We start from the raw sequence: 20,795 nt of genomic DNA, 5'->3' as shown, positions 1-20,795 counted from the left end.
CAGAGAATGCCTTTATAATTTTGCCAGGCATCTGTGGCCTTTGTAGGTACAGTAGCACCTTGTCTTACGTTACCCTCGGGTAACGTAAACTTTGGGTTGCAAAAGCGGCAAACCCGGAAGTGTTTTGCCATGCACACATGCACAGAAGCGGTCCCTCCGGTTGCGGAAACCTCGGGATCTGACCGGAGCTCCGGAATGGATCCCGTCTGCAACCGGAGGTACCACTGTCCTAAGAAGAAAGCCTGCTCCCAAGGCAATTTGACTGCACTAAAGCAGGTGGAAGCTGTGCCTACCCCAGACATTGCTCAACTACAGATCCCATCATCCCTGACCCCTGGCTATGCTGGATGGGTTTGTTGGGAGTCCAACATCTGGAGGGACCAGTTTCCCCCCACCTCTGCAATAAAGCAGGATTGGCTGTTGGGCACTAGCTTTTCTAGATAAAGCAGATGTTGTCTTCCTTTAGGAATGTTTTCTTTTGAAATGTTTAAGGCTTGTTGTTGTTGTTAACTTTGGGGTGTTAAAATGTGCATTTTGTAGCTGACCTCCTTTTGTAAAGCTTTCTTTGAGAAATATAAAGTATATATTCAAAGAAACGTCATTAACAGGAATCTAAAATATTGTCTTCATTTCCCATTAATGATGTTGCTTTGAATGTATACTTTATATTTGACTTTCTTCAGTAATGTTCTATTGCAGACTGCTCTATTGGATGCTTGAATGAGTTGTAAGCCGCTCTGAGATTTCCCCCCTTAAAAATATTAAGTGCTATAGAAATGATATGAAGAATAAGAATGAGAATGTTTGCTGAAGTCACGTCCACACCGTTTAAGGCACACTCACACCACTTTAATAGTCAGGGCTTCCCCCCTACGCCAAAGAATCCTGAGAACTTTAGTTTATTAAGGGTGAAGATTTCACAGAGCTACAGTTCCCAGCACCATAGCAAACTCCAGTTCCAAGGATTCTCCACGACTGCTAAAGTGGTGTAAGAGTGCTTTAAATGCATGGTGTGGACGTGACTCAAGTCAGGCGTTCCTGCTCTTCCTCATATATTTAGCGACAGAAGAGTGGCACAGAGAACTCAGAAGGGCATCCTCACCTGTCCCCGTGGCAGATCTCCTGCCTCTTCCGCCCATCAAAGGAAACCCACGCTGTATTCCTGGCTTCGGGAGACAGCATGATCTGAGGAGAAGGGGAAAGCACATTGATTTCCGGGATCTAAATTTTTTAGATTTCTGTCTGCTGGATCAGGCCAATAGGCCTGTTCTCACAGGGACCAGCCAGATTGCCCATGAGAAGCCGGCCAGCACAATCTGGGTGGAACAGCAACTCTCCCCACTTGAAATTGCCAGCAAGTGGCACCTCCAACAGTGGAGGCAGAAGGCCGAGCCCAGGGGAAGGCAACCTGATTTTTCCATACCGCCTTTCAAACAAAGCAGCAAACTGCTTCAGCAGAATCTGACCTTTCAGTAGGGTTTAAACATGTTTTGGCACATTGCTTAAGAAAGCAATAACCTCTCTGGCTGCCAGGAGGGAAGGCGGGTGTGTGAGAGAGAGCTGGATTTTATACCGATGTTTTGTTTGGTTACATAACAGGCAGCTTAAAGCTTGTTTGTTTGGTGGGCGGGAAAGCTTTCTAATTCATTAATCGTTAGGCATTTTTATCCCTCCCGCTTTTCAGTCTAAGAGACACGACACAAAAGGAACAAAGGACTGGGAGGGAGAAGGAGGAAAAAAAAGGCAAGCTCAGGCGACAATTCTCAGGGGGGGAGATCTCGCAGCGACTAGCAGAATTTGGAGAGGGAAAGGAAACTGATTAAGGACCCACCTTCAGCTCCACCCCAGCAGGAACGACAATGGGCCGGAAAGAGAGCGAGTGTGGGCAGATTGGGGTGATCATGATGGCAGGGACATTCGGGTGGATCATTGAAGCGCCTGCAGCAGCGGCGTACGCCGTGCTGCCCGTGGGTGTGGAGACGATGACACCTGAGCGGAAAGAGCAAGCGCAAGTCACAATTATAGCCTCGCCTGTTCTTTATAGGCTTAGGACTGGGAACATCCCTTTCAACAGGACTGTGCAACCAATATTGTTGGGACACTCACCCATTCAAAGCAGTTAAAAACAACAGTCTATTAAGAGCTGGGGAGTGGGGCAGAGGCAGTTCAACCACCCAGCTAATGGACGTCCTGCCTGCAAGGCCATGGGGCCTTCTGAGAAGCCTCCCATGTAGGAATTTGATGCAGGTGCAATGGAAGGGAAGGGAAGGGAAGTGGAACTTGCCAACCAACCTTACCTACCTAGGGGCAGGCAGATCTTAGAAGTGCAGGCAGGATAATTGTAAGGGTGCAGCCGCTCCAGTAAACAGCTTGGGGGCAAACCATTTAAGGACCTAAACAGAGCTCAGCTATGAATGCTCTTAAGGGGTACAGGAAGGCGCCTTAGCATAGGAAGTGCCCTTATCCTGAGACAGACTCCATCTAGCTAACAACTGCCAACACTGACTGGCAGCAGCTCCTGAGGGGTTTCAGTCCCATCTCGAGATGCCAGGCATGCAAAGAAAATGCTCTCCAGCCCCCAAAGGAGGCAGGGGGCCCACTCTGCTCTCTGGCAAACAGAAAACGTGCTTACCATCTCCTTGGACTGTGGTGATAAGGTGCCCATCTAGAAAGACGTCCACGTTGGAAAGATATGAGGAAGGGCCCCGGTCCACCACAACTTCATTCAGGACCTGCCGACAGGAAATGCAGATGATGGAACGGAACAGTTACGAAAGAGGTTAAGTTACAGGTAGGTAGCCGTGTTGGTCTGCCGTAGTCGGGGGGGGGGGGGATTCCTTCCAGTAGCACCTTAGAGACCAACTAAGTTTGTTATTGGTATGAGCTTTTGTGTGCATGCACACTTCTTCAGATACACCATTTTTGTTTGTTTGTTTCGAAAGAGGTTAAATATTTGATGACGCTGACTAGAACTCTGAACCAGAGTCATTCTGTTTTAAGATCTACTGTATTGTGTTTGTGTGGAAGTAGTAAAATCTGTTGTGTTTCTACAGGGTTTATAAGGCTCTGGCTTTATGACTTTATGACCGATTTTTAGCATGCAGAAAGAAAGCCTTAAATGTTTTTTAATGGGCCAGCCAGCGACATTTGGAGTTGTAATCCAAAAAGTCTGGTGGACTATCCCCCCCCCCCCCCGATTTCACTTTCCAAAAGTGCTTGGTTTTTTAAAAAAAACAAACCACAAATATAAAAATAAATAATAGCAACCAGCCCTATACTGCTCTTTAACTCTCTGAAAACTGGTGGTTCTAAGATCAGTGTGGGACTGTTTGCAAAAGGGCTTTCAAACAGCCCCACACTGCTCTATACATTTCCAGTTTTCCAATGTTCAAAGAGCAATGCTAGAAGAGAGAAGCGGTTCCCATGGAAACCACTGCTAAAATGGAACTCCTCCCCTTCACTTTAACAATGGTTTCAATGGAAACCCTCCCCCCAAAAGGTGATCTCACAGCCCATCAGCTGATGGAAGATGGAAACACACCTTGTTTCAATGAAAGAACCATCAACAGCTCACTTTAAGTTCCTGATTATTCATTTGAAGCTCTGCTCTTATCTGCCACACACATGACATCAGGTGTACAGTGGGCATGGCTTGCCCAAAGTGGCCTTGTGGGACAAACAGGGAAGTCTGGTGGGCCTGAGGGCCAGAAACCCTTGACCCATTTTTAATTCTTTTTCCATTTATATCCCACCTTTCCTTCAAAGAGCTCAAGTTGCCCTTCTCCCTATTTTATCCTTACTACAATCCTCTGAGGTAGGTTAGATGCTGAGACCCAGTGAACTGGCCCTGAGGTCACACCCAGTTAGCTTCATGGCTGAGTAGGGATTTGAACTCTGGTCTCCCAGGTCATAGTCCAACACTGACCACTACGTTATGCTGGCTTTCTCTATCTACAAAGACACTTCAAGATGCTTCACGGGAAGCGAATCATAAATGTAATATATTAAATGTATTATTACATTACCATTATTAATATCATCATCAATATTATATTGTCATGCTCATAACTATATTACCAAAACCATCACTGTGGTGAGGACTTGGCAGTCCCATTAGGGGCTTCCTGGTTGGCATTGACCCCCTTGCAGGGCCTTTTCGGTGGTGGCTCCTGGTTGTGGAATGAGCTCCACAGTGAGCTGTGCCTGTCTCCATCATTATTAACTTTCAGGAGGAAAACTTCCCTCTCCAGTGAGGCATTGGGCGGCTGAAGCATACCATTCCCGGATCCAGAACACCGGATGGAATAATGCTTCTGACTGTAACTGTTTTTGGAATGTTTTTCACCGTCATTGCCCTTATAACGCTTAACTGTTTTAGAATGCTATTGCTTTGTTTTTTTTAAACAGTGGATCTGTTTGACGCCCTGGGCTCCTTCGGGAGGAAGGGATGGGATATAAATTCAGTAACTCACTAAGATTAACTTCATTGTTGTTGTTGCTGCTGCTGCTCCTGGAAGAAAAGCAAACCTCGCCCACCAAATGCACGAACCTGATATTGAGTGGCTTGCTTGAACAGTTCCTTCTCTAGGCTCGGAGAAATCAGCCCATTCTCTTCGATCCCGTTTTGAATCATTGCCTTCTTCTCCTTGTGCTCCTTGAGCACTTTCACTCTGAGCCTGCTCCGGAGAACAAGCGCTGCATTGCCTGTGGTGGGTGGAGGGTGAAAAACCACACCTTTCTAAGTAAAAGGACATAAAAAGACCTACCAACATGGGATCAGTTTAGGAGATACAGTAAGCATAGTCCCTACCAACCCCAGAGACTTATCTGTATAATAAAAATATATTTGCTACAATAAACATATAAAGGCCAAAGGGCTGTGAAGCCCAGAAAATCCAGGGGAAAGCTGCAGATGGCCCCAGGTTCAAGCCCTGACATCAAGCTCAGTATTGTCTACACCAGGGGTGGGGAACCTCAGGCTCAGGAGCCAAATATTGCCCTCCATGCCTCTCTATCTGGCCCTTGGGACTCTCCCCAGGCCAGGAAAGGAGGCTAGAGGGGAGCGAGATGGTATGTCAAACCAAGCCTATCATGCAAAGGTATTTTGCATCCATTGCTCCATCCACTTTTGCCTCTGGCTCTGCCCACCAATGTCATCAGGCCTCCCCAGAAGAGAATGCAGCTCTCAGGCTGAAAAAAGGCTCCTCACCTCTTGTCTATACTAATACCAGAAATAAAGGTAAAGAGACCCCTGACCATTAGGTCCAGTCGTGACCAACTCTGGGGTTGCGACACTCATCTCGCTTTATTGGCCGAGGGAGCCGGCGTACAGCTTCCGGGTCATGTGGCCAGCATGACTAAGCCGCTTCTGGCAAACCAGAGCAGCGCACGGAAACGCCATTTACCTTCCCACCGGAGCGGTACCTATTTATCTACTTGCACTTTGACGTGCTTTCGAACTGCTAGGTTGGCAGGAGCTGGGACTGAGCAACGGGAGCTCACCCCGTTGCAAGGATTTGAACCGCCGACCTTCTGATCGGCAAGTCCTAGGCTCTGTGGTTTAACCCACAGCGCCACACTCTGGAATTTCAGGTGAGGGTCTTTCTTAGTCATACCTGGAGATGCCAGGGATCAAACCTGGGATCTTCTGCATGCAAAGCTGCTAACTCCCTCCCACATCCCTAGTCTTAAGAGTTTGCAGCAGGGATTGGCTGCATTTGGGAGCACTAGCCTGGCGCTGTCAAGTGTACCCAATCTCATCAGGGAGGTACTGATTGATTGCAACAACCCTAATAAACTTTGTAGGCACCCGTCTGCTCAAAAGACAATGCAGTGCACCTCTAGGGATGAAGAAACTGCTGCACTGAAGTGACCTCCCTGGGGGCGCAAGCCTAGGCAGTGTGTATAGAGGTCCTGGGCTGTGCAGATGACAATAACCCTCTCTCAGCCTCACTGATGTGGTCCAAAGGAAAGCAGAGCAATACGTTTGGCACCAGCTGGGCTGCAGGAGTTGCCAGAAGGAGACCTACAAGGTACCATCCAACCGCCTTAGGACTCAACTGCTGATCTGTATAGTGTTTACTTCTGAGCCTTTTCTTCTCCCGAAGATACCCCACAAAGCAGCAGAGGTTTCTAAACTATAGATTTGTGGGTTTTTTAATAAAAATGCTGTCAGCATTACTTCTGCATAAGCAGCGCAAGTGACCGGCTCAGCACAAACCCTTACCTTCAATAACTTGAGTCACTTGGGACTGAAAGTTCTCGAAATTGAACGGGGTAAGGAATCCCAGGGAACCCAGGTGGAAAGCCATCACGGGAGGTACGCTGCCCTGGAGGGGAAAAGGGGGGGGGGGAAGAGGAGAGCATTCAGAAGCGGCACAAACTGCCCTTGGTCTTGGCGTTCAGGAGCCAAAGCTTTTAACGGTTTCAACACATTCCGCTTTTAACAGTTCCGTGCCAAAAATGTGGATGCCCAAAATATATATTTTATTTTTACCAACCACCAAAACACAAACAGTGAAACCACCCCCAGACGGCTGATACATTGGGTATACAATATTCAATAATATACATATTCAATAATATTCAGTAATAACATATTCAAATTAACTATATGTACACTTCTATATACCTTAACACTCCTCCTTCCACCAGGTTTATTAAACTTTTAACATTTTAATTGCCCTAAATTGTTCAAACCTACTCAAATAATTCAATATCTTCTCAAACCAATCCTCCTCTTTCTCACTGACCTTAAACCCTTTCATTCTATGTATCTTCACAGTTAGGTATTCCAAATTTATAATATTATTCAGTTTTTTCCGCCATCGGCTCACCCCTAGCTCTTCTGCATTTTGCCAATTACTCGCTATAACCTGTCTGGCTGCAATTACCATCAATTTTACCCATTTGCATTCCTCTTTTGTTTTTAACTCGATACTACTCAGGGTAATAAGAACCATTAATTCAGTTATTTCCACGTTCCTTACCACAATTCCCGATATTTCTATACCAATCTGTTTCCAAAATTCATTAACTAACGGACAATCCCACCACATATGACTGTATGTTCCCATCACTCCACATTTCCTCCAGCAATTCTTACTTCCAGATTTTGTAATATGATATAACCTTACTGGTGTATAACACCATTTTTGTACCAGCTTCAACCCCTGTTCCAGGATTATCCTAGAGGTCGCAACAAAGGGTGGTTGTCGAAAGATTCTTTCCCAATCTTCATCTAAAATCTGTTCCTGAGTATCTAACCTCCAATAATCTTTCAAACTTTCCTTTGGTGATTTCCCCTTTCTACCCTCTTGGTCATGCGGCAGCAAAGGCGGCTACCTTCTTCTCCCTCGGAAAGTACATAGTGCTGAAGGAGGAAGTTTGAGAAGTGGCACTTTCTGGTTTCCTCTTCCAGCTCTTTGGGCTTCATCGAGGCTCAGATTAATTCTACCGGATCAGAGTTTTGCACAGATGCCTTGGAGAAGCAAACTCTGCCTTTTATCTCTCTCTTTCTGCCTCTCCCTTGGTGGGGTGGGAGGAGAAGTGATCAGCGAGGGCACAGCTCCCACTCAAAAATCCTAATGGACCTACAAATGTTGGGTGACTCTTGGACTAAAAGGAGAACCAAAGTTGGTGGAGCTTCACTGTATAGCTGTGGCAGCCTTTTTCTCAGTCCTGCCACCTTTGCAGGCACGTTTGAGTGAGACGCAGGAGCTGCCCCATGGCTGCCCCAGACTCTAGAACTCCCTAGAGAGGCTGTAGTGGCTCCCTCTTTGTCCTTCCACTGACAGGTGGAGGCTGTTCTATTCCAGGAGGCTTTGGGGAAGTGACAGCTTTTAAGGAAAGTGGTTGTAATAGTGCCGTGCTTTTTAAAAAACAATCTGCATTTTAATAGATTTATTTTCACCTCGTTTTAATTCTATTCCGAGTTTAATCACTTTAAAATTACTATTTTTATATGCTCTTAGCTCTCTCTGTTTTATCTGTGCTGGTTTTAATATTTGTGAGCTGCCTTGAGTCCAAGTTCTGGGGGAAAGGAGGGAAACAAAGGCGGGGGGGGGGGGGAATCTTGGGCAGTCTATACTCAACACCAGGCTGTCAACAAGCCTGTGTGTATTAAATTCTGCATAGGGCTCTCCCTAGGGCTGGGTCATATGTCAATATATCATCCAAAAACCAGTTTGAAGTCCATATCGTGATAGCAGTTTCATAATTTTTGGCCTGACAACCTATCGCAAATCATGCTATGTGTGCGCGTGTGCTATGCAAAAAAACACAACGCAAGAAAAACCGTGAAGCCAGCCAATGCATCTACATAGCTCCGTCCTTATTTCAGACATCATGATGTATTGGTATATCACAGTGTTTAGCTGGTGATATATCCCAATGTTGAAAGCCAGATATTGCCCAGCCCTACTGTTCGCCTCTACATAGTTCCATCCTTATTTCAGACATTGTGATATATCAATATATCGTGATGTTCAGCTGGTGATATATTGCGATGTTGACAACCAGATATGGCCCAGCTCTAGTCCTCCCACCCTCTTTTTAATAATAATAATAATAATAATAATAATAATAATAATAATAATAACAATAACAATAATAGGACACGTTTAAAAGCAGCAACTTATATTTAACTACAGCCACACCAAGCCCTTATAAACAGGCAGGGCAGAAAGGGAGGCACATAAGTGAATACTGAGTGGGGAAGAGCCAAAAGTTAGTGTTAAGGGCCTGTGGAAGAACACGCAACCATCACGAAGCATCCCATGTGGACTTCATAAGAGAGAGATTGCAGGCAAGGGAAGGATGGTGAAGATAAACTCACCGGGAAGAGTGAAGAGGCATAAAGCAAGGTCCCGTCTCCTCCCAGGCAGATGATAAAGTCTATCTGATTGGAGATATCATCGTAGTCTAAAAAAGAAAAAGGGTTTGAAAACACAGAATACAATTTTTAAAAATTCCAATCCTATCTGTTTAAAAGGGCAGAAATACAGCAGTATAAACAGATTGTGGCTTTTCGCTTGACCCTCCTTTAGCCCATTTACCTGCTCATTCTGGCTCTTATCTGACTGCTCTTGCCTTCCTTCTTTAAGGAAACAGACACGGCGCCTGAATTTGCATGTTGCAGTAAGTCAAAGTTACAAGCTTCATAAACCATACTGCGCACCCAGCTCAATTGCTATAGGTCATGGAAGGGTGATAGCTCAGAGGCATAGCTTTGCATGCAAAAGGTCCCAGGTTCAAACTATGGCAACTCCAGGCTGGGCTGGGAATGTATTCTGTCTGAAATCCTGGAGAGCTGCTGCCAGCCAGTGTTGACAACACTGAGCTAGATGGACCAATGGCTGGACTTGGTATAATGAAGCTTCCTGTGCTCCTGTGCTCTTGCTTTGCTCTTCCCCTGGTACAAGCAGGTAAAGAATCAAAGAAGGCAATAGCTTAGCATTGCAGCCAAATGCAGGATTCTGGGTTGTTCTGCCCTAACAAACCACGGTCGCTAGTGGAGCTTAAACCATGGCTTGTTGCTGATGCACTGACTGTGCTTTGTTAGGAGGAAACAAACCATGACCCCTGGCTTGGAGGCAGTGCTATGCTAGCCCTTTCTTGGCAACCCAAGAAAGCTTACTCAAGGAAATGGGGAAAAATGGGAGAGGCTGGGCGGTGCATGCTCTGGCATGTGGTTTGTGTGCAGTGTGGTTTATTAAGCAAAAAAAACAAACCACTTTTCACTAATATATAGAGTTTATGCACACCTTTGCCTGATACAGGCATGCTTGTACCACATCATTTGACTGGAGAACTTATCACAAAATTCAGAGAAGAGTGGATTTTGACACAGTTAGCTGTGTTTCGGTTCATAGATTTTTCCAGGAACTGTACATTAGGTAGTTTGTATATTAAAATGCAAACCAAACCAAATTTCTGCTGCATCTCTAGCTCCAGTTACATGCAAAATGCAACCTCTCTCACTATATATATATATATTTACCTTCACTGAAAGTGCAAAATTTCTTCTTCACTGGTCCAAAACTATCATCGTTCATGATGGCTGGGTCTTCCAACACTTTCTTTTCTACGTAGACAATCATGTTGTTCACCTGAAGGGTGGGGAGGAAAAGATTAAATTAAAACTATCTTAACACTGAGTGAAAAATAGAAGCATGACCTCTTGAAACAAGTGACATTAATATGTATTTATTTTTAAAAATATACCCCACTTTTTGAGGAAATTCTCCTACTGTCAAGTACGGGAGTTCCCCTCTCCCTTCTGCTGGCTCACCGATAAGAATTAATGAGCATTTGGTAGATTTATAGTCCTTTTATTTCAGCATTATGCTACAAGCACAAACAGGCAACCCTCCGCAAGGATATCAGTTGCCTACTCTGACTCCTCTTCACTTCCGCAGCAAGAAGCGCGCCAAAGAGAAGTCCCTCTTCCTCCGCGTCTCCTTTGTTCTCTGACATGCTTGGACCTCCGGGTTTGGGGAGAAGGAGGGGGTCCCCCCCTCACTCTCAATTGATGTATCGCCCAGCTGCTCCCTCCCTTCTGGTTGCTTAGCTACTATCTCATAGCTGTGTCTGCCTGTCTCTCTGCTTCTAGAAGCGCTGGAAGCAGGGCCCCCCGAATATTCCCCCTCCTCTTCTGTTAGTAAGAATAAGGATAAGAATAAGAATAAGAATTTATTATTTATACCCTGCCCATCTGGCTCGGTTTCCCCAGCCACTCTGGGCGACTTCCAACAAAACACTAAAATGCAATAACCTATTAAACATTAAAAGCTTCCCTAAACAGGGCTGCCTTTAGATGTCTTCTAAAAGTCAGGTAGTTGTTTATTTCCTTGAAATCTGGTGGTAGGGTGTTCCACAGGGCAGGCGCCACTACCAAGAAGGCCCTCTGCCTGGTTCCCTGTAACTTGGCTTCTCGCAGCGAGGGAACCGCCAGAAGGCCCTCGCCGCTGGACCTCAGTGTCCGGGCAGGAGCTGCTCTTCATAGAATCATAGAATCATAGAGTTGGAAGAGACCACAAGGGCCATCGAGTCCAACCCCCTGCCAAGCAGGAAACACCATCAGAGCACTCCTGACATATGGTTGTCAAGCCTCTGCTTAAAGACCTCCAAAGAAGGAGACTCCACCACACTCCTTGGCAGCAAATTCCACTGTCGAACAGCTCTTACTGTCAGGAAGTTCTTCCTAATGTTTAGGTGGAATCTTCTTTCTTGTAGTTTGGATCCATTGCTCCGTGTCCGCTTCTCTGGAGCAGCAAAAAACAACCTTTCTCCCTCCTCTATGTGACATCCTTTTATATATTTGAACATGGCTATCATATCACCCCTTAACCTCCTCTTCTCCAGGCTAAACATGCCCAGCTCTCTTAGCCGTTCCTCATAAGGCATCATTTCCAGGCCTTTGACCATTTTGGTTGCCCTCCTCTGGACACGTTCCAGTTTGTCAATGTCCTTCTTGAACTGTGGTGCCCAGAACTGGACACAGTACTCCAGGTGAGGTCTGACCAGAGCAGAATACAGTGGCACTATTACTTCCCTTGATCTAGATGCTATACTCCTATTGATGCAGCCCAGAATTGCATTGGCTTTTTTAGCTGCCGCGTCACACTGTTGGCTCATGTCAAATTTGTGGTCAACCAAGACTCCTAGATCCTTTTCACATGTACTGCTCTCAAGCCAGGTGTCCCCCATCTTGTATTTGTGCCTCTCATTTTTTTTGCCCAAGTGCAATACTTTACATTTCTCCCTGTTAAAATTCATCTTGTTTGTTTTGGCCCAGTTCTCTAATCTGTCAAGGTCGTTTTGAAGTGTGATCCTGTCCTCTGGGGTGTTAGCCACCCCTCCCAATTTGGTGTCATCTGCAAAATCTTCCTGCGATTGCATTCCCCAGTCTTCCAATCCAGACCAGTCCCTGACACCTACAAAGCATCTTATAATCTCAGATAAAAACCACTCTACCTACACTTTGGAACTCCTTGCCTATTGACACCAGGCAGACACCTTCACTGTATTCTTTTCAGAGCCTGCTTAAAACATTTTTGTTTAGGCAAGCCTATCCAGACATGGAGGAGTTACATGTGGTCTTATTTCTTTGTAGCCGCTGTTAATCATCTTTCAACTATTTTTCATATATAAGTGTGTAGGCCAGTTTGAGCTCCTAGGCAGAAAGGCCAGATGGAAATGTAGTAATAAAGCAGAGTAACTGGCAGTGACTTTCCCAGGCTTCACACAGTTTACCCCAACCCTTCCTAGACTGCACATGGACCTTGTGCAACATGCAAAACCATGTGTTGCTCTACCACTGAGCTATGGCTTTTCCCCTTTACCGCAGAGAGCTGCCTTATATTATTTTATCTGTGAGTAATAAAACAGGTGCAGTAACTTTCAAAAGGTAAGGAGGAATCACATCAGCAGAGTGACCATTTGAGTACGAGAGAGAGGAGATCAGGGTTGCCAGGCTCTCCCACAACATCGAAAGCAGATGAAAGACATGAATGGGCAAGAGCACAACGGAAAAACCAGTTTAACCACTCTGAGATTCCTCCTGAAGGGACAATAGGAACTGCGGTTGGTTTCGTGAAGGAGCGAAGTGATCCCTGCCAAGGAGATCACAGCAATACAAATTTTCAGCTGGACTTAGTTTGAAACTCTGAAAAAGCTCCTATGTGTGAGGCAGTCTTCTGACAACCCCAAACCCAAACAAACAGTTCATGCCGGTGAAATCCTCTTGGATAGATAGAAATGGCACATGCCGGCCACCTCAAACTCTTCTTGGCATTTATTTGCAGCCAAGGTTGGTTTGTTATGGGTTTTGGAAATGGTTTAAGCTTCCCCTGATCACTGGCCAAGCCAGCCAAGGCTGATGGGAGCTGGGGTTCAACAACATGAGCCCCAGGTTCCTCACCCCTGAGATATAGGTCGTGGAAGCCCTGACTCTGGATGAACTTTCCTGAGCACCGTCAGCATGCTTCAAGACACATCTCTGTAGCCCGTAAGAACACCCCACTTTAAAAAGCACACCCCACTAAAATTCTTCGGCCATCCTGGTTGAGCTCACTAAGGCAGAGAAGTCCAGCCTACCTCTGTGAGATAGATGCAGAGGTCTTTGAAGGGCTGCAGGAGACTGGCGTCCCGGATTTTTTTTATAACAAGGACACTCTTCGGAGGTTTGTTCCATGTCAACCGCTGGCTTGCTGGGTCCTGAATGTGCCTGCAAAAACACAAAGCCAGGAAAGAAACAGGTTGAAGTTCCTGAGACAAATCACGTTAGCACTCCTCACGAGAAAACGACCGGCCAACTTGGCTCTGCATTTGGCACGACTGAGAGACAGCAAGCTTTTCCTAGAGTGTGCTGCTTCGGTTGCAGGTGGAAGACGGTAAGAACATAAGAAGAGCCTTTGTGAGACTCAGGAACTGGTATTCATCCTGTCGATTCCTGGTTGCATGTGATAAAACACTGCCACAACTCCTCCTCATCATCTACAAAAAGAAAACAAGACCCTCGCCCATGCAGCCCTAGCATGATGCTGAAGAAGTGTTTGGCATAGCCTTCTCCCTGACAGGCTGCTTTCTCTACGTGCAGAGGACTTAAGGGAAGCATTTAAACACCTTCAGCCCGGGGAGCTGCGTTCTGGGAAGGGAAGAAGGCTTCATACCTGAATTCTGTGCTCAAGATTCAGAGGCAGAAGCAGAGAAAGAAACTTTTTGGACCAATGACCTTGTAGTGGCACAGGCAATTCAAAACTATTAGGGCATATTTAAGTATTATTTGAAATTCAGGTAGGTAGCTGTGTTGGTCTGACACAGTCAAAATATATAAAAAACCTGTCCAGTAGCACCTTAGAGACCAACTAAGTTTGTTCTTGGTATAAGCTTTCGTGTGAATGCAACTTAGTTGGTCTCTAGGGTGCTACTGGACAATTATTATTATTTTTAAAATATTATTTGAAATGTTAGGGAACAGCCATAACTAAATGGTAGAGCATCTTCCTTGTATGCAGAAAGTCCTGGGTTCAATCTCTGGAATTTCCCACTAGGGTTTTGAGAGGCTCCCTGCCTGAAGCCCTGCAGAGCCACTGCCAGTCAGGGTAGACCAGTGTGCTGGTCTCCAGCTGTTTTGGGACTACAATTCCCATCATCCCTGACCACTGGTTCTGCTAGCTAGGGATGATGGGAGTTGGAGTCCAAAAACAGCTGGAGACCCACATTTGGGAAACACTGGTGTAGACAATACCAAATGGATGAACAAATGGTCTGACTCGGTAGAAGGCAGCTTCTATGTTCCTATGTCTTAAGGAAAGGACTGTAGGTCAGTAATAGTGTATCTGCTTTGCATACAGAAGGTATGTTCAGCTCCTGGCTTATCCAGGTAGGTCTCCCAGAGAAAGTGCAAGTATGTGAAAGCAGTACTGAGCTAGATGGATTAATGGTCCAATTGAGCAGCTTCTTCTGTAAGTACTGAAGAACGAAATGTGTATTTTCTCTCCTCGCCCCACCCTTTTGGCTGAAGTTCCCCGGGTACAACCCACCTTTCATTTCTTATTCTTGGACACTAAAAGAAAGCTGTCCAGAAATCACTAAGCTACGGTTGCTCAGATGCAAACATTAAAACTTGTGGTCCAAAATATTATTTGCTTAGGTACTACCATGGGTTAACATACTTCTGATGCTCAAAAGCCTGTTTATACATTCTTCTGCACAACGCAGAGGATTCAAGCTGCTCCTCACCACCACACCTGGGTGCTGGTTGAGATGAGAACACCACCTCCCAAGGCCTGCTTCACAGATGTGTTTTTAAAATGCTTTTGCTTTTAATTGCATTGCTTTGCTTCTTTGGGGAGAACTCGCAGAACAGAAATTTAATAAGATATAATGCTAATAATAATTACAGGGAATTGGCAGGTACTACACTTAGTTGGGACGCAGGTGGCGCTGTGGGTTAAACCACAGAGCTTAGGACTTGCCGATCAGAAGGTTGGTGGTTCGAATCCCTGCGACGGGGTGAGCTCCTGTTGCTCGGTCCCTGTTCCTGCCAAGCTAGCAATTCGAAAGCATGTCAAAGTGCAAGTAGATAAATAGGTACCGCTCCGGCGGGAAGGTAAACGCCGTTTCCGTGCGCTGCTCTGGTTCGCCAGAAGTGGCTTCGTCATGCTGGCCACATGACCCGGAAGCTGTACGCCGGCTCCCTCGGCCAATAAAGCGAGATGAGCGCCGCAACCCCAGAGTCGGCCACGACTGGACCTAATGGTCAGGGATCCCTTTACCTTACACTTAGTCTTGGTACCCTTATATCTTGCAGACACCACTGCAGGCCCCCTCTGCACAAATGCCAACGTGTCACTCGACAACCTGAGCTGCCTGGTGTGTAACAAGCTGTAGAAAAGGGGGGGCATTACTTGTCCCAGGCAAAATGCTGACCTGCTTGGTTGGATCAGAGTAAGCGCTCCTTCAACAAGCAAAGCTTAAGGAGTTAAGCTCAGCCAAACTATCTGAACTACCTTCAGATCAACCGATGTCCCAATGCTGTTCTGGACTTTGTTTTCCCTAATCTCCTCCTCGCACCCATCTTTCCCCATCTTTAAAGAGCTGGGCTTTTGTTAGGGCAGCAAAGCTTGCCACCGCAGGTAGGTGCATCATGCAATTCCAGAGGTGCTGTCAAGGTATCTCGGTCATGCTTGGTGGGAAGGGAGTCAGTTCTTAGGATTTCAAGGTGCGTCACCGGCAGCCAGAAGGATATGACAGCTCTTAAACAGCTGCTTGGGTTTCTCCTGCACCACTCCAGCACCATATGCAATTTGCAAGAGTGCCATAATAATATAATCATATTCTTTTAATTCATATCCTGCCCATCTTGCTGGGTTTCCCCAGCCATTCAGGGTGGCTTATAGCATATATAAAAAACACAACAAAGCATCAAACATTAAAAAACCCCAAAATATCCTATATGAGCAACAAACAACCCAATAAATCAATAGAAATTAATAATAACAACAATAATAAACAGCTTACAGTTATACCCAAATTAAAATAACTGCCAACCTCAATTGAACATTTAACCAACAACAACCCGACAAAAACAAAACAAGAGGAACCAAAATTAGAACCGTTTAAAACATTTTAAAACATTTTAGCCTGTTGCCTCAACCCAAGAGTGCATGCATGAGAAAGTAACGTGGGGGATTTCTAGATCTGAATAACGAATGACCTGACTTTTAGCTTTAATGATGTTGTGTCCTGATGGCACATGCTTTGGCGATCCTCTGATACATACTTGGTGTGTATATCTCTCTCCCCTCACTATAATATGCGCCTCCAATGTTATTTCCTTATTCAAGCAAATAAGGTCTTCCTCCAGTCCTGCTGTTCTGAAGATCATGCAATTTTTGATTGCATTTTATCCACAACACCTTCCAAAGAGACTGGAGGAAGGCAGAACTTGCCTCCACACACAGTATCCCAAGAATGCGGAAAGCTGTGACCCTCCGGACATTGCCCGGTCATGATTTCCATCATCCCATGATGGACAGAGCTCATGGAGGTTGGAGTCCAGTAACATCCAGGGGGTGACAGGTTCCTTATCTCTGCTTTAAAAGAAGGCAGAGCTGTGACGGCAGTAGCTGGGGGCAGGAAAGGCAAGTGATGGCCTAGTTCAAGGATGGAGCCCTTTGGCCTTTCAGACATTGCTAGACTACAGCTCCCATCATCCTTGAGCGGTGGACACTCCAGCTGGGGCTGATGGGAGTTGGAGTCCCTGCACTATCCCATTTCTAGATCTCAAAGACCCTAATATTTGCCCCACCAGCTTTCAGAGGGTGAGAATTCCAAGACCATACAGTGGTGGGGAAACGTCTTGACCACAAAAGCTTGCAACGGAGGCACTGGGGAAAGCCATCCAATCCATTAAGTTGAGAGCAGGGGCAGCCAATATGGTTCTCTCCAGAAATTTTGGACTTCACCTTCCATTGTCCCTATCCATTGGCCATGCTAACTGGGGCTGGTGGGAGTTGGAGTCCAACACATCCAGAGAGCACCAGATTAGTGTAGGGTTTAAGCCAAAGAGTCTTGATCTTCCGTTTTGCTGGAGAGCCACCTCCTTAATCCAGAATATGTTAGGAGAGGGGGGCTCTCTACAGTAGACTGGGGTGCCCTCCAATCAGTTGGCATTTCTCTTGAGTATTAGCGAGCTAGAGACATGGGTTCAAAATCCCCAGCCAATCTCAAAGCCTACTAGATGATCGTGGGCCAGTCACTATCTCTCCCCTTAACCAACCTCACTAGATGCTGTGAAAATAAAAACAGGGGAGCTCCTCGGAGGAAGGGTGGGAAGATTTTATAATCAATAATAAGTAGTATTTTATCACAAACTTGGGTGGAAGGACATATATTTAAAGCTCTGGTCAGCATACGCAGACATCTTTACCCAAGAACCTCAAGAACTGACTTGAACGTCATAATTTATACATACAAGTCCACTCACGTATCCCTGTACTGGTTGTATATTGGTCCCTGAACATGGTCTTTATTACTTAATTTCCAGCTTCATTGCCTTTAAAAAATAAAAACAAAACCCAAAACTGCCAACTGACCCTGCTGTTGCAAGAGGAAAGCCTCCGGGAAGTAGTGGTTCAGTGAATCATGTAGATTTCTAGAGACATTACTGAACATTGGTGAAATGTATAGGAACTTGCTTCAATTCCGGTATTGTTCCTTTCAAAAACCACTGTTACACTACTTTGATTTTGCAGAAGTATCTAAATTTGTGGTTAATAGTTAATTATAAGAAACTCTTATTTGTTCTGAGAAGAGCAACGCTGTTAAAAAATAACAGGAACATAACATAAGAATATCCTGCTGGCTCATGCCAATGGCCCATGCATCCTATTCTGACAGTGGCTAACCAGATGCCCATTGTTGGAAACCCGCAAGTAGCACCCGAGCACAAGACTTCTCTCCCCTCTTGTGGTTTCCAGCAACTGATATTCAGAAACAACTCCTGTCTCCGACCTCGGAGACCGAGCACAGCGGGAGTCAACCTAGGCAACCCTGCACCGTCACAGAAGCCAGACGTCCTTGGCCTTCTGTGCAGAAAAACTGGGTGGATTCCTATCCGCCACCAGCTCTCGCCCTGCAAAAACCCTTACCTTAGGTGGCCTTAGGCAGACTGTTTTAACCTCACCGTGACACAAGGTTTGCTGTGAGACTGCCGCTCTTAAGCTCCGAGCTCAGGGGATGGGAAACCTGTAGGCTTCTAGATAACATTGGACTCCCAGCCTCCGCATCAGACCCAGCCAGTATGCTTTACGGTCAGGAATGATGGGTGCTGCAGTCCAATATTCTGTTTCGATATTGATGTTGTGTTTTAATTGTTGTGATCTGCCCTGAGACCTCAGCATGAAGAGCCGATAATAAATGGTTATCACCATCTTCTTAGAATCATAGAAATGTAGAGCTAGAAGGGTCCCTGAGGATCATCGAGTCCAACTCCCTGCAGTGCAGGAATATTCAGCTGTTCCATACAGGGATTGACCCTGCAACCTTGGAGTAATCAGCACGAAGCTCTAACCAACTGAGCTACCCAGTGCTGCTCTTCATCATCATCATCATCATCTGGAGGGACACCTGTTAGCCCACCTTTCCCCAGAGGAAGAGCTAAGGATACAAAAGGGGCAAATTCCCACCACTACCACAACCCCAGCCAACTCTGTCTTGAATCCAGAATGTGGAACGAGTTGATGTTATTCTTTTATTCTCTACACAGTTTCTTCCCCACGTTGCTGGATACCCCACTCTTGGGCAAAATGCAGAATGCCAGGCAGACCGCAGAATAGCCCTGATGAAGGGTTGGGTGGGTGGAGGGAACGCACATGAAGACATCTAAAAAGAAAACTATTGTGTACAAAAAAGAGGAAGAAACTGAAGGAAGGAGTCCTTTGGTGACTGATTTTTTATTGGCCGGGGTGAGAACAAGAACGCCCTAAGGAAAGGGAGATTCCCACGGCAGAGTTCAGTTTGCCGTGCCAGGAACTTGCATTGCTGCCGTAAAGTGGGTTTCAGACGAGAAAACCACCCCTTCCTCATACCTGGGGGACCAGGAAAAGCATAAAGGATTTCAACACAATCTGCTCAACCTATCTGGATCAGTTTGTAGAGCTACGTATCAGCTCTGCGGCGACTATGGGTTGCATCCAATGAAACCTTACTTAAGTTAACTGAAATGAATGGGCCCGTCCATTCATTGGGTCTACTCTGAATAGCACTGGACATAGCTCCATGCCCCACTTAAAGAAATCCAAGCCACCATTGAAACTAACCGAAGGTTTGGCTCATAACATGAAAGGTGGATAAAGCCTCTTTCCCCCCGGTCTACTCACCACTTCCAAGCGGAGCTTCCAAAGGAGCGATCGTTAATACGCTGAAATATCTTCATTGCTTTTCTTTGCACAAGTCAGAGAGAAACCCACAGCAAGACTCAACAGCAGAAAAAGAAGCCTTGAAATAATCTTTTGGAGCCGAACTACTACCTTGCAAAAACCATCACGCCCGCCAAGTTCAGATAGCCTCTGTTTTCAGATTGCTTTGGTCAAAAAGAAACCAAACCAAACCAAACCAGCCTTGCCATTTCATAAAGAAGCAGTTCCCCATAAAAAGGAGGCTAAAAGTTGCTTAAACAAAAGGATCCTGAAAAATACCAGATTAGAAAAAGGAGCAGCAAAAACTTAGCGTATTTGTTAAATGTTCAATTTTTTTCCGCCAGGTCAGTCTGCAAAACAACAGCTTACCGAAAAAAGGGGGGAGAAAGAAAACCCCACAAAAGAGGTTTAATCAACACCAGACGGCTTAGTGTGCCTTCATGCAACACTTGGGAAGCCACTGCAAGTTTAATCTTGGATTTTGTTAAATTCCTCTTATTAAAAGGCAACAGGAGAGAGAGCTTTCAAATTGTGTGTGTGTGTGTGTGTGTGTGCGCGCGCGCAGGGGGTGGGGAATAAAAAAATTTTTTGAAGCTACATGTATTAAAAAAAAAAGGCAAGTTCTGAAGAAGGATGAAGATCTCCCGGTAGAATTTTAAAAGCTCAGCTGCCTTCTCCCTTCTTGCCTGGCAAAGCGGCTCCCTAGCTTGAAGGCTATTCTAGACTGCTGGGGTTACGATCTGCTGTCTGTCTGGGCAATTAAAGAGCTCTAAGTGCCTCCTGGAAAGCCTCTGGGCTGGACTAATCTCAACACATGCTGTCATTATATCCCTGCTCGCCCCAGAGGGAGGAGCAGCAGCAGCGGCTGCTCAGCTGCCAGAATCTGGTGATAAAAATGCATGATGTAAGTCCAAAGTTGAGTAAGTGGCAATCATCCCTTAACCCTTCGGCTCCCAAGCCGTAGGAGGCAGACTGAATCCTCACGGGGTGCAACAGAAGAGGAGTGTGCTTGCAAGATACTCTCTGCAGGGATGTGATAAACAGAGAGCAGGTGATTTGTTAGGTCTCATCTGCACGGGACAAGTTATTTGTCCACTCACCTGCCAGTCAGCAAACCTCTTCCCTTCACTCCCTTGTGTGCTAAAATTGGCAGGTGGGCAAGAGAGGAATGGAGGGAGCAAGAGAGAGAAGCCACAGGAAGCTGCCTTATACAAAGTCAGGCTATTGGAACGTCTGTCTCAGTATTGCCTACACTGGCTGGCAGCAGTTCTTCAGGGTTCCAGGTATTCCCCCCCAGCCCTACCTGGGGATGCTGGGGATTGAAACTGGGACCTTCTAGCAGTGTTAGAATCTCAGATATCTAATTTA

At 45.8% G+C, this 20,795-nt stretch overlaps 1 protein-coding gene across 5 annotated transcripts in view; it reads right to left on the bottom strand.

Annotated features, from left to right (window-relative positions):
• The window catches only part of NADK (NAD kinase), a 52,970-nt gene that overhangs the window by 6,093 nt on the left and 26,082 nt on the right, over nucleotides 1-20,795 (bottom strand). For 4 of the 5 annotated variants that reach the window (XM_081016180.1, XM_081016179.1, XM_081016178.1 and 1 more), the window contains 8 exons: nucleotides 13,099-13,228; nucleotides 10,001-10,109; nucleotides 8,837-8,922; nucleotides 6,227-6,329; nucleotides 4,550-4,704; nucleotides 2,633-2,732; nucleotides 1,832-1,989; nucleotides 1,103-1,185 (listed from right to left, as the gene is read on the bottom strand). In XM_081016180.1, coding sequence (XP_080872306.1) covers nucleotides 1,103-1,185; nucleotides 1,832-1,989; nucleotides 2,633-2,732; nucleotides 4,550-4,704; nucleotides 6,227-6,329; nucleotides 8,837-8,922; nucleotides 10,001-10,109; nucleotides 13,099-13,228 — 924 coding nt within the window. Of the gene's footprint in view, nucleotides 1-1,102; nucleotides 1,186-1,831; nucleotides 1,990-2,632; nucleotides 2,733-4,549; nucleotides 4,705-6,226; nucleotides 6,330-8,836; nucleotides 8,923-10,000; nucleotides 10,110-13,098; nucleotides 13,229-19,388; nucleotides 19,923-20,795 lie in introns of those variants that run through there. The other variant, XM_081016182.1, reaches the window with a different exon arrangement.

This window comes from Podarcis pityusensis (genome assembly GCF_964106645.2).
Source record: "Podarcis pityusensis genome assembly, chromosome: 8".
Taxonomy (NCBI): domain Eukaryota; kingdom Metazoa; phylum Chordata; class Lepidosauria; order Squamata; family Lacertidae; genus Podarcis; species Podarcis pityusensis.
The sequence above is the reverse complement of the archived record's forward strand: the minus strand, read 5'-3'. Positions and strand labels throughout refer to the sequence as shown.